This window comes from Lactuca saligna, chromosome 8 (genome assembly GCF_052625555.1).
Source record: "Lactuca saligna cultivar CGN05327 chromosome 8, ASM5262555v1, whole genome shotgun sequence".
NCBI lineage: Eukaryota > Viridiplantae > Streptophyta > Magnoliopsida > Asterales > Asteraceae > Lactuca > Lactuca saligna.
In genome coordinates, this window is record NC_136424.1 from 20129503 (window position 1) to 20143997 (window position 14495).

Sequence of the window (14495 nt, forward strand, 5' to 3'; positions counted from 1 at the left end):
AGTTAAGTTATTTTAAAAATATTTTTGTTCATAAACATTGACCTTATATTTATACTTTACTTTAGCTTAAACTAGGCACCTTTGTATTATTCTTAATCTTATCTTATATAATAGATAAACATATTTTAGAACCTACTCCAATATTACTTAATGTAGTGTGCAAAGTCTAGCCCTATATTTAGGGCGGGTCAAATGGCACTATTTATCTTCAAATTCAAGCAAAAATTACCCTAAAATTCCATATATCTTTTTATTTCTTCAACTATGATATAAAGATTGATGAAATCATATATATATATATATATATATATATATATATATATATATATATATATATATATATGTATATATATATATATATATCATTTTACAAATGCATATTCGAAAATATTAATAACATATACGGAATTCAAACTTAAAATGGATTTAGTCTTTACTGGTTTACAATTACTTGTCTTTTGATTGTTTGGTGAATTAACTAAGGATCACATGGGCTACTTATATTTTTGGCCCTGTGACTTGCAAATAAATTCATTGGTAGCCAAAAAATAAATAAGGATGTGAAGTGTGAACAAATAAAATTCCTTTTAACAAAAAGTAGAAAATACATTTCTTACAACGATTACACTTCCTTGCAGATAATAAACACGTTATCAAATTTTATTGTGCTTCTCGGTTATAAACTCATACATAAATATTTATTAGTTTATATACTAGTGGAGTCCTGATGATCTCAAGTATATATCTATATCATTTAATCAAATTCTAATCAAATTATCAGCTAACACAAAAACTCAATAAAAGTTAAAATGCGCGTTATTTTATCTATTAAATTATCCTTATTCTTGATTTCATTGATTAAAATATGACGAAATGATGGGATTTGTATAATGTGTAAAGTATTATAGTAATGTAACTGATAAACTTGCATTTAATCGTGTCATTGAGAAAATACAAAAGTTCTTTGACATCATATGTCTAGTTTTTGTGTGACTGAATTTATACTTTCTATGAATTTATTTAAGTTCAAAGATTAGAGCTCGACAACTATTTGTTTTCTTTGACTCTAAGTTAAGCATGCATAGTGTGAATATAGTATCTCAAGATCCCTATAAAAATGTTTCATTCATGATTAAATACTCATTTACTATTGATATTAATGAATAAGCTAATAAACATTATGAATTAACATGAATGTTACATTTTTAGTGATTAGCATGGTAAAAACCATAAATATTAATAAATATAACAGGTTTCACTAGACATGATTTTAAAAGTAATTGACAAAAGGATAATTGTAATCAATAAACCGGATAGACCGAAGTAGTTTTATGCTATTCTGTCTTGGAATATCAAAACAGTATATATAAAATTTAACTTAACTAATATAATTTATAAATACAAGAAGAATAAATGTTATCACTATATAGTACGATTACTACAAGTTTAAAATTTTGAACTTACAAATTAATTAATTACTACATATAATATTTATTTGTTCACACTTAAAAAAAGTATATGGTCAAAGAAGGTGGGATCATGAGCTGGGTCTAGTGTTCATCTTCTTTTTCTCGAGATCCATTTTCTATAATATTCTAATGTTTTATTATTATTATTTTTAGACAAATTTCATAAAATTTTGTTTTGCCTCATGAATACCGAATAAGATTTTTTTGCACAATGATGTTTTTTGTTAAAATAAATTTTTAACTGTTTTAGTGTCTAAATTGAAAAAAAATCTAAAATATATATAATTGTCTTTATAAAATTCAAAGCTTTATATAGTGATTTTTTGAAAACAAAACTCTTAATTGTAAATCAGAATTTTTTTTAATCCAAGAGGATAAAAAAAAAAAACCAAAGTGCAATGCATTTTTATGATTTGACCTTTACTTTTCTCTACAAGGTTAAATTTTATTAAATTTACTGAATACATTTTTCAATCGACAAAAGATATAACATATAATGATTATTTAGAAAACGGTATCTGCTCCAATATGTAGTCATGTATTTTAATCATTCTAACTTTCACATATATGATCATCAAACAATTTACTTATATATAAATAATACATAAAATTTAGAAAATTCATACTAGATGGTATATTAGTATATTGTTTAATTAACAAATATATTCTCAATAAAATTGTTGGTACAAAAATTATTATGAAAATCACAAAATTAAAGAGATATAAAAATATTAACATCTCCAGTTGTAATTCATACGACTTTTTACATCTTTTTTAAAAATAGGGAAATATTATTTTTATTAAATAAAAAAATCAAATGGCCATATTTAATTAAACCAATCTCGGATTGTTTCTTAGACTACACTCTAATTCTAGTAATTCAATCAACATATAATAATTTCACAAATCCCAAACACATGCAGAACTCGAGGCTTTTCAGCAGTAATGAAAGGCCAGCACTTATCTTCTTCCCTCATCATCATCTTAGTGTTGGCCTTCATCACCACCTTTCTCCGGCCAGCCACCTCCGCTACACCCACTGCTGCCGCCCGTCAACACCGCTACCAACGATACAGCGACAAGATTCTCAAGTTGCCCGGACAACCACCAGGTGTCAACTTTAACCAGTATTCCGGCTACATTACCGTCGATAAGAAACAGGGGCGAGCTCTTTTCTATTGGTTGATCGAAGTTCCGTCCAGTAATGGCCCTGCATCGTCAAAACCTCTTGTTCTCTGGTTGAACGGTGGGCCAGGGTGCTCCTCCATAGCTTATGGAGCGTTTGAGGAAGTGGGACCCTTTCGTGTGGGCCCCGATGGGAAAACTCTCTCCATAAGTCCATATGCTTGGAACAAAGGCAAGTGTTATTATACTTTCTAACGTTCGTTAATTCCTATAATCCTATTCATAGCGCGCTATATACGTGTAATTAACTTATCGTGGATAAATTAATGCATGCAGAGGCCAATTTGCTTTTCATTGATTCACCTGCTGGAGTTGGTTTTTCATATACGAATACTTCCTTTGATCAAATCACCGGTGATGAGAGAACAGGTTAAATTTTTTTTTTTTCTTGTTTTTTCGGATAATCTGATGAGATTAATGGATGTGGTTTATGATTAATTAATTATTCTTGGATTAACATTCTTGTGAATTTTGAAATGTTGCAGCGAAAGATGCCCATGCATTTCTTGTTAATTGGTTTCTGAGATTTCCTCAATATAAGCATAGGCCATTTTACATCGCCGGGGAAAGTTATGCAGGTTTGTTCGATCTTGTCGACTAAAAGAAACCAATCAAAATCCATCGTTAAATCTCTAATTAAGTAAAGACTTAATTAATGAAAGCAGTCGGAATTCCATTTATAGCTGTAGTTGATCTTGATAAGTATTTAATTTCAGGTCACTATGTTCCCCAACTGTCTCAAATTATCGTCAGATTGAATAAAGGCGTCAAGAATCCAGAAATCAACTTCAAAGGTTTCTTGGTATGCAAATCATCATCATCTTTAATTGATACGTGCTAATCACTCCATGCATGCATGGCTTAATTATAAAGATAGTAATTAGAAGAACAATTTTAGAATATAAATTACTTAATTAACTTTTTTTTTTTTTGATCAGCTGGGAAACCCATTGCTTGATGATTACTATGACAACATCGGTACATTTGAGTTCTGGTGGAACCACGGGTTAATATCAGATACGACTTATCAAATATTAAACGAATCGTGTCCATACGATTCTTTCTTGTTCCCAAGTGGAGATTGCTACAAATATTTGCTACGAGCTTACTCTGAATTCGGTGACATTAACTTTTATGGCATTTATGACGATCCTTGTGATGATTTGGGCACAAAGCTACCTCTGGTGATATATATACTCTTTCTTACAATACAATTTACGTATTTATTATCTTACCATTTCTAAGTTCATGCATGCATATACTAATTATTTTAAGCTTTCTTATTTCGGTTTCAGCCTTGGATGTTTAGAGGGAACAATAATTGCCTCATAAAATACACAAAAGTGTACATGAATCGCCCCGATGTACAAAAGGCTCTTCATGCTAATGTTACACGATTGCCCTATTCTTGGATCACGTGCAGGTAACGTTCAAACCAAATAAATGATGAACATACATACACATGCATTAATCTAGTATATAATTTATGTGTAATGTAAAATTGTTAATTGTGAATTGGTCTCTTTTGATCAATAACATACAGTGACATCGTTAGAGGAAGTTGGATGGATTCGCCCACGACAATGCTTCCAATTTTCAAGGAACTCATCAAGGCCGGTATTCGGATATGGGTATTTAGGTAATTTACCTTCTCTTTTGTTTTCAATGAACAAAATTGTAGTAAAGAAATCAACGAAGTAGGAATCGTATACAAATCTTTAAATTTGACCTAACTCTTTGTAACAATAAATGGAAAAAATGAAAACAGCGGTGACACAGATGCTGTACTGCCATTGACGGCTACCCGTTACTCTATCAGAGCTTTGAAATTGGAAACCCTAATTGAGTGGCATGCCTGGTATGACAAACAAAAGGTAAGCACACATGTTAATGCCAATGATATATATATATATATATATATATATATATATATATATATATATATATATATATATATATATATATATATATATATATATATATATATATATATATATATATATATATATATATATATATATATATATATATATATATATATATATATATATTCGAATATTCAAATATGTAAAATATTCTAATATTCTACTAAAATATGTAAAAATATGTATTTTTTTATTTTATTTTATTAATATTATAATATTCTACTAAAATATGTAGAATATATATATATATATATATATATATATATATATATATATATATATATATATATATATAAGTTTATAACCCGTGAAACTACGGCTACAAAATTAATTAAACTTTAATAGTTAGAACACAAAATTTCTAATTAATTATAATCGTTAATTTAAATAAATTTGTGGAATTATATCATCTTATAATTTGTATTAATTTTATTTTAATTTTTATTCAATTGTTATTAATTTATTGTAATTAAAATGAAAATTTTAAAATTTAAAATAAAAAATTAATAGGTTGACAAGTGGCATACATTAATTAATATGTTTAATAGGATGATACATGGCAAAAAGCAAGAATAAAATGTGTATTAATTAGGAAGTCTAATATGATGACACATATCAAAAGGAGATTAAAACTATTCTTTTATTAGAATAGTGATATATATATATATATATATATATATATATATATATATATATATATATATATATATATATATATATATATATATATATATATATGACATTTTATATATTTTGTATGTGTACATTTTAATGAAAATAATTTAAGTGTATTGATATTATACGACATTTACTTATATTGCGCGTATGCATGATAAAAGTTTATAACATTATTTTTGAAAAGAGAATTTTCATTTCTCTCTTTAACAAGATTAAAACGAGCATGATGAATATGTATCTTGCATTACTTTCCTTTATATTGTATTTTTAGAACAGCTCATTTACAACGTACATATAAATGAATAACGGATGAGTGTTTTTATTTTGTCTACATTCTTAGATTGTTCTCTCCTTTTTGTTTTAGATGGGTCAAATATATACTTATATGAGTGTGGTGTATATATAGGTTGGCGGATGGAGCCAAATATACAAGGGGATGACATATTTGACAGTGAAGGGTGCAGGTCATGAAGTTCCAATGGATCGCCCAGGGCTTGCTCTTACATTGTTTGCTCATTTCTTGAAGAACATTACGTTACCATCTTCTGCTCATTAATTCTCTTAAATTTTATCCAAAACTAGTGTTTTCAATATTTCTCATTTGGATTTTGTATTATTAATTTGTTACATTTACTTGTTACATGTTTGCATACAAAAGGGATTCTGGTTTATGATGATTTGATTTTTCTTGAATGATGACGATTTTTATTTATAAGTAACAAGATGAGGATAAGAGGAAACTAACCTTCATCCGCTATTCAGATAAAAGGAGGAATCAAACCTAGTTCTGCAAACATGAAATAAAAGGATGACCTCTAATTATGGGTCACAACAGGGGGCGGAACACCCGCGCTAACATTAGGGTTATCCAAAACTTGAAACCAAAATCATATATATATATATATATATATATATATATATATATATATATATATATATATATATATATATATATATATATATATATATATATATATATATATATATATATATAAACAAATTTAATATTACTGAAATTTATGACTCATCTAAATTTTAAACAAGAAAATTAATATGAAATATTGTTTATATATACCATCAAAATGAAAATTGTAGAAGTTTTAATTTATGAAGTCTTGTATAATTATCTTCTTAACTCTACTTGAATTGTTTTACAAAATTCATAATTATACGCTAAGGACAATAAACAAATTACAAAATTAACTTAGAGGTTTACAACCATTTCTACAATGAGTTCAAGGAAACTAACCAAAACATGACTCATTTCTTTAGTACCAGGTTCAAAAAGATATCGATCAACGACCAATCCATTCTTGAAGCATCTATTATTCGAAGAAGTAAAGTCCGCGATGTGGAAATGCGGGGCCGACAAGGCTCCAGGTCTCAATAACTATCAAAGAATTCAAGAAAACCAGAAAGATTGATAGAGGTTATAACTCCTCGTTTATCATTTTAGTGCCGAAGATTACAGATCCAAACACTTTGGATGAATTCAAACTGATTAGATTAATAGGTTGTCTTTATAAGATTATCTCGAAGGTGCTAGCCAAAAGGTTAAAAGTTGTGATAGACAAATTCATTAGCCTAACCCAAATAACTTTAATATAGAACCGTAGCATACTCAACGACCCGTTGGTCGTAAGTGAAATCATCTCATGGGTTAAGAAATCGAAAATCAAGGTCTTCCTCTTCAAAGCAGACTTTGAAAAGGCCTTTGATTGTGTTAACTGAAAGTACTTGGATTCTATAATGGAAAATATGAACATTGGGATAAAATGGCGCAATTGGATTTGGAGATGTCTCATTTCTGCTGGGGCCTCAATAATAGTCAACGGTTTAGCAACCAAAGAATTCTCCCTAGAGAGAGGGATTCGACAGGGGGACTCACTATCTCCTTTCTTATTTATTTTGACTGATGAGGGACTCAATATAGCAATTGAAGAATATACGAGTCAATGCATCTTCAAAGGTATTGTCCTTCCAAATGACGAACCGATTGTGTCTTATCTTCAATATGCAGAAGATGCGATTTTCCTAGGAGAATGGTCAACCCCAAATCCTAAGAACTTAATTAGAGTACTTCTTCGTAGTTTTCAGGGAGTACCCCATGTTGGAGATAGTCCAAGAAGTGTGTCATCCAGTTTGGTTGTTCAGATGAAAGTGTGTCTACCTGGCGCTTGTCGATGCTTCTTTCTTTTAATACTTCTAAGAACACCTTCTTGGATAGATGAGCGAAGCATGTCGATGCTAGTTTGCTGAGGGCATCCACCCTTATATTGCTTCCCCGCGATATTTTCTTTATCGAAAAACTTTTGAAGGAGCTTGTTGGATTTTTGACTGTCCTCACGTATTGTTCCATTCATTTATCCTTCATTCCAAATTCTCAATTGACTTGGTTTGCTGATAGCATCGAATTTGTCATGACTGTTACTCTTTCTACCCCTATCTTTTCTACTAGCCTTAGGCCGGCTAGTAGATCTTCATACTCAGCTTCGTTGTTTGACATGTTGAAGTTAAAACGAAGTGCATAGGTGACTTCTTCCCCATATAAGATTTTTAGTATAAGGACCACTCTAAATCCTTCTTGACTTGATGCCCCGTCGGTGAATAGCGCCCATACCAGTGCCTTCTCTCAGTCTGTTACTTCCATTTCACCTAGAATCTTGGCTTGGGATTGTGTTTCTTGGTTACCTGGTATCTTTAGTAGGAAGTCTGCCAAAGCCTACCTATTGATGCTCTTCCGAGGGTGATAGTTGATGTCATGTTCCCCTAGTTCTATTGCCCACTTTGCTAGTCTTCCTGACGTTTCTGGTTGAAGGAGGATTTGTTTAATCGGAAATTGGTTAGGACTTCTATTTTATGTGCATGGAATAACGTCTTAGATGTTGGACCATGTAAAAAAGGGCTAGTACCAACTTCTCCAAAATAGGGTCATTGATTTCAGGTCCCTACAAAGCTCAGCTGACAATGTAGATTAAGAGTTTTCTTCCCTCCATCTCCACTACTAAGACTGAGGATATGGCCTCATTAGATGATGATAAGTATACCAGGAGTGTTTCTCCTAGTATGGGGCTTGCCAAAGTTGGGAGCTTATGTAGGTCTTCCTTCAATTGTTGTAGAATGGCTTTAGCTTCTACCATCCAATAAAATTTGTTCTTTTCTACGCAACTCATAAGTGTCTGGAAGAGTGGTATGGTTCTCTCTACCGACTTGGATCTGAAATGGCTCGATGTAGTCAGTTTTCTGTTCAGTTCCTGCATGTCCCTCAGGGTATGTGGAGATCATGTTCCTAGCAACATTTCTACCTTGTTTGAGCTTGATTAGATGTGTTTTCTCGTAATGTAGTATCCCAGGAACTGTCCTTCCACTTCTAAGGTTCACTTTCCTAGGTTTAGTTTCATTTGGTCCGGCTCCAAGGTCTTGAAGGTTTCCTCGATGTCTTTAATCAGGGTCGCCTTTTTAGGACTCTTGATGACCATGACGTCCACGTACACTTCTACATTGCGTCCGATTTGCTTGGCAAAGATGGAGTCCACCGACCTTTGGTAGGTCGCTCCTCCATTCTTTAGGCTGAATGACATTTTACTATAGCAGTACGTTCTGTGATTCATGTAGAAGGCCGTTTTCTCATCTTTTTTTTTTTTTACTCATGAGTGTCTGATGGTAACCCTTGTATGTATCCATGAAACATTTCCATTTGAATTTGTAAAGGGGATCTACCTTCTAGTCAATCTATGGGAGTGGGTAGATCTCCTTAGGGCAAGACTTGTTTTATTCCGAGTAATCAACACACATTCTCGATGTTCCATCATGCTTCTTCACAATGACCAAGTTTACGATCCATGTTGGGAAGATTGGCTCTCTAAGAATCCCTGATTTGGTAAGTTTGGCAACCTCTGTGTTGATTACTTTGTTCCTGTCTCCCCTTTGAACCCGTTTCTTTTGTCAGAGATCCTTGGTTCCTGGTTTAATGTTCAACTTAGCCAAGTATCAATCAAAGAAGTAAAAAGAAGAAGCCATGAAAATAAAAGATAAGCAAATTAAGCCTCGAGTTGAATTCTAAGGAAAATACCGAAACCTTAAGATGGAAACACCACAACCAAAAGTTGGCATGCACCAAATGAAGAAATTACCGGGAAGAAATGCTACACTTCCTTGAAAGCAAGGGCGATGGGTTCACTATCAATCTTGATTCCAAATCTGGGGGATAAATAGCCTTAAAGAACTTTGTACAATAAAAGTCATGGTTTTGCGTACAGTTGTAGTATTTGAAAATTTAACTTTGACATTTTATTAAACACTTGGTGGGCAGTGAAGTTGGCGATGGGGTGATAGCGCAAAGGTGACAATGAGATTGTAGATGGAACTGAAGAACCCTCGATTTCACTGAAAAATCGTCGAACTAAATGTGATTGCAGAGGCGTGAAGGTGTCAATGGCCGTTTTGAAGGGCATCAACGATTTCAATTGTGTGTTAGCTTCAATTTCAATTGTGGAGAGGAGAAGATGACACTGATGAACATGCTCGATTTCATTTGTGAAGAGGCATCGATCTCATTTGCGAAGAGGCATCAATCGCATGATGATTGTAGAGGCATCGGTTGTTTTAATTTGTTTAGAGGCATCGCATTATGATTGAAGTAGGGATGAGCATGGGTCGGTTTGGGTCGGTTTTTGGCTAAAACCAAACCAAACCGTAGAAAGTCGGTTTTTCAGTTTTTAAACCCATATAGGTTCGGTTTTTGCATGGGTCGGTTTTTCGGTTTTCCGGGTTGGGTTTATGGGTTTTCGGTTTTAAACTGTGGGTTTATGAGCTCCTGTTTTTTTTTTTTTCTAATTTTTGGGTTCAACCCTAGTGAAAATACGTTGCGATAAATAGTATTGTATCTGCTTTAAATATACTAAAATAAAGAGTACGAATTCTAGTATTATAAAAGCATAAAAGTGTTCAAAAGATCAAAATTTAATACTATTAACAGTTTGTTGAAAATAAACATAAAATATTTAAGAGATAAAGTCTAAAGTTTAAAACTAAAAGTTTATATCATAATATAAATAATATATATTTGAGTCGGTTCGGTTTTTATGGGCGGTTTTATACATCAAAACCGAACCAAACCGTTATTTTTCGGTTTTTGTAAAATTCAAACCTAAACCGTCTGTTATTGCTTTGGTTTTCGTTTTTCGGTTTCGGTTATGTCGGTTTTTTTCGGTTTTTCGGTTTTTGGTTCAGTTTTTGCTCATCCCTAGATTGAAGTCATTTGAAATGTGGGATGATCACAATGTGCATGAAGGTTACTTGTGCTGTGGGGTTACCGTAATAAAGTTTTCTTTGGTGCCAATAAGTATTGAAAGAATTCATTATAGCATTCTCTTAATTTTATTTGGTTTTGCCATATAAACACCAAGGTTAAATTGAATTTGGTTTCGTGGTTACGAAATCGAATTATGGCCCTAAATTTGTCATTGTTCCTTTTATATATATATATATATATATATATATATATATATATATATATATATATATATATATATATATATATATATATATATATATATATATATACCTTCTAATCAAAATTAAGTTTTTAAAAAAAATGTTTTATCTAAGTGATTCTGCGATGCACGTTTACCATTTTATGTATTATTATATTGCATATAAAGGAGAATTATATCATAGAATAGAATAAACACACATTGATGAAGGAGAATCAAATGTATTGATTCCCTCCAAAAGCAAAACTACCGGAGCCAAAGAGCACCAACAAAAGGAAAGCAGATAAGGAAAATGCTATACACACATTATATTCCATAAGAATAACACGTACATCCATAATCTACCAACTTCTTGCTTTTATATTCATTCTTAAACACTTGTTATTCTTGCTTTTATATTCACATACACTTCTTAGTATGACTTAAAAATCATAATTGATTATAACAAATTCATACGAGGAAAGTCGTTCTTTTGTTGATACAATACTGATTATAAAATTTTGAAGTTTTAAGTTCCAATTAACCCATACCTTTATACTTTATATCATCTTCATAAGTTCTTACATCTACAGTCAGTCTAGTTATGTAATGTCAGAAGTCAAAATCAAATTTTAGTGATAAAGCAAAATAGTTCATATTGAACAATGAACAACTATTTGATAACTTCATCAAATTGCCCCTCAATATATTCCTTTCTTGAGGTATTCAACTTTGAACTTATACCCTTAGTTTTTGGCTTGTTGACAACTAGGGACTTGGGTATGTGCGGAGTGTGATGATGTACCATTGGCATCGAACAGAACTTGCTATATATAGCTATATACAGATGAATGAAACCATAAAATTTCACAATTATATATATATATATATATATATATATATATATATATATATATATATATAGGTAAATGTTCAAATGAGAACAAAAAAATGTTAAAAACCGTAAGAAACTCTAATTTTAGATGTTTATAAATGATTAGGGTTTACGATTACCCTAAACCTTTTATAAACATCTAAAGTTAGAGATTCTTACGGTTCTTAACCTTTTTTGGTTCTCATTTGAACCACTCCATATATATATATATATATATATATATATATATATATATATATATATATATATATAGAGAGAGAGAGAGAGAGAGAGAGAGTGAGAGAGAGAGATTTAATAATTGTCAAATTTTATGCGGTAATTTGTTGAGGAGGTTAAACGTTTGAAAGGCATAAAAGGCAAAGGATAAAAGGAAAAAAAGAAAAAATAATAAAGAAATTCACCCGCCGTTACGATTAGGGTTGTGCATAGGTCGGTTTGGGTCGTTTTGGACCCAAACCCAACCCAACCCATAAATTGTTGGTTTCTGATTTGCAGAACCCAATATGATCGGTTTATGATCGGTTCGGTTTCTCAGGTTCTGAGTCGGTTTGAGCGGTTTTTCGATTTCTTAGGTTTAACCCATACACTCATGGGTTCTGGGTTTAAACCCATGGGTTTTGGATATTAACCCATTTCCATAAATGAAGCAACAAGTTAGATACATCAAAAAATACCAAATTGAAGTTAAGTACTTCAAAAAACATGAATCTTAGAACAAATAGTCGATTACAAGTTACAACTAAAGGCTGAAATAGTATATTATAACCAAAACACAATCAAGTATGGGTGGTTTCTCAGGTTGGATAGGTCGATTTCTTAGGCCGGTTTGTTGGTTTTAAGTATGAGTCGGTTTCTCGGGTTGGATGGGTCGGTTTCTGGTTAAAAACCGAAACCGAACCCGATTTTTCGGTTTCTAAAAATATCAAACCCAAACTATCAGTTTTGCTTCGGTTTCAGTTTTTTCGGTTTCGGTTTCGTCGGTTTTAGTTGGTTTTTCGGTTTTTTGGTATGGGTTTGCTCACCCCTAGTTACGACACATGTCATATCTGAGACCCATCCCTTTGTGCCAAGTGTCCAACCTAGGTTTTTTTTTTTTTTTTTTTTTTATTTTTATTTTTTATTTTTTATAATTTGTTTTCGTATACTTAGCTTTTTTGGTCATAATTTGTTTTTATCTCTTTAAATAAATTAAAAATAACCAAAATTCAACTAATTTAATTTCTAAAAATTGAACAGTAATGAATATATATATATATATATATATATATATATATATATATATATATATATATATATATATATATATATATATATATACTATGAACTTTTTGAAAAAAATAGTTTAGTTATCAAAGTTTATTTTAAAAGGTTAAAAGTTTTTAAAAAAATAACATTAAAAATTAAAAATAATACGATCTAAAATGAAATGATTCAAAACCTATATGATTCAATATGTTTATGATTCTTAATTTGTTATGATCTAAAAATATTTTGATCAAAATGTTTATGAACGATAATAGTATATCTATTATGACTGAAAGTTAAAATATTTAAAAAAGATAATGATCCAAAATTTGTAATGAACAAAAACTTTATTTGTTTAAACATAATACGATTCAAAATCATATTATTAAAGAAATGATATGATCAATTATACTATTATTGAAAATGATACGATCTAATGGTATGATTCAAAATTTTATGATCCACAAATAGTATGATCTGAAAATAATATAATTTTTAATATCTTTATGATTCGATACTTTTATAATTGTTAAATATTAAAAACTCGAACCGATGTTTAAATACAAAAAAAAAAACAAGTAGCTTTTAATATGTATTAAAAACCTTTAAAAATGAAAAACGAAATGGAAAAAAAAATTAAAAAAATAAATAAATAACGAAACAAATTATATAAGACTTCTAATGATATGAGGAATAAGGTGGAAAGAATATTTCCCTTAGTATCTTTAGCATATAAAATGGAATATTAGAATTCAGGCCACATCACTTTAGATGATCTTTCTATATATCTTTTGATTCTTCTAGGGAGTTGAAAGATTAAAATAAATTGATAAATTCATAGGATACCTCTCCCTCACCCAACGTCTTCAAAACCATTGATTCAGGCCACATTTAAATTCCTATGCATTATCGTTGGTACAATTGAATCGTTTTAAAGCATAAACCATGATATTGAATAATATGAGTAACTTAATGATTAAGGTTCTATCTTTTTATTATTTATTTCGTATGTTTTTTCATTTAAGTAAAATTAACACAAAAGATATTAAGTTTATACCAAAATTTTAATTTAACATTATGTTTTTTTTCTCAAATTTGACTTTATGTTTTCCAACTTGTTATAATTCTGACCATTTAACTGGTTAACCGTGTTACCTGTTTACGTGAAATGATTACGTGACATGCTGACATATCAAAATCGATTTTTTTTTATAGAAGACATTAAGTTTTCACTTTTTTTTTTTTTTTTTTTAATGTTGATGCTAGGTTAATTTTTTCATTTGAAACAATATAATTTCTTTTTACATTTTAAATCGTATAAATATATTTTTTTCATTTAAAAACCATATTTTTATATAAGTACAACGTTTTTTTTTTAAATTCAAAGCATAATCTTATGTATAAAGATGTATTAGTTATATTATGAGAACGAAACTAATCATAAGCTTCAAATAATAATAACAAAATTTTATCAATCATTGTTTATGGAATATTATCTATGAAGCATTGAAGAAGATGTGAAAAATATAAAAAAAAATACCAAAATTTAATGAGAATACTAAATAGATAATGATGATATTTATTATTTATAAATATTTACGAAAAATTTGAGATTTTCAATATT

At 30.0% G+C, this 14495-nt stretch overlaps 1 protein-coding gene across 1 annotated transcript; it reads left to right on the top strand.

The window, feature by feature from the left end:
- The first annotated feature begins 2394 nt into the window (after positions 1-2394).
- On the top strand, positions 2395-5950 carry LOC145012614 (serine carboxypeptidase-like 27). The gene is made up of 9 exons (XM_078971407.1): positions 2395-2826; positions 2931-3023; positions 3140-3232; positions 3371-3456; positions 3593-3838; positions 3950-4077; positions 4198-4293; positions 4423-4528; positions 5664-5950. The coding sequence occupies exons 1-9, from the start codon at positions 2415-2417 to the stop codon at positions 5811-5813; spliced, it is 1410 nt and encodes a 469-aa protein (XP_078827533.1). The 5' UTR covers positions 2395-2414; the 3' UTR covers positions 5814-5950.
- Positions 5951-14495: the final 8545 nt, after the last annotated feature.

Excerpts from the sequence above, each read along its gene's own strand:
- LOC145012614 (XM_078971407.1), top strand. The coding sequence starts at position 2,415 with ATGAAAGGCCAGCACTTATCTTCTTCCCTCATCATCATCTTAGTGTTG. Across the intron at positions 4,078-4,197 it reads TATTCTTGGATCACGTGCAG|TGACATCGTTAGAGGAAGTT; the intron begins GTAACGTTCAAA and ends AATAACATACAG. Across the intron at positions 4,529-5,663 it reads CCTGGTATGACAAACAAAAG|GTTGGCGGATGGAGCCAAAT; the intron begins GTAAGCACACAT and ends GTGTATATATAG.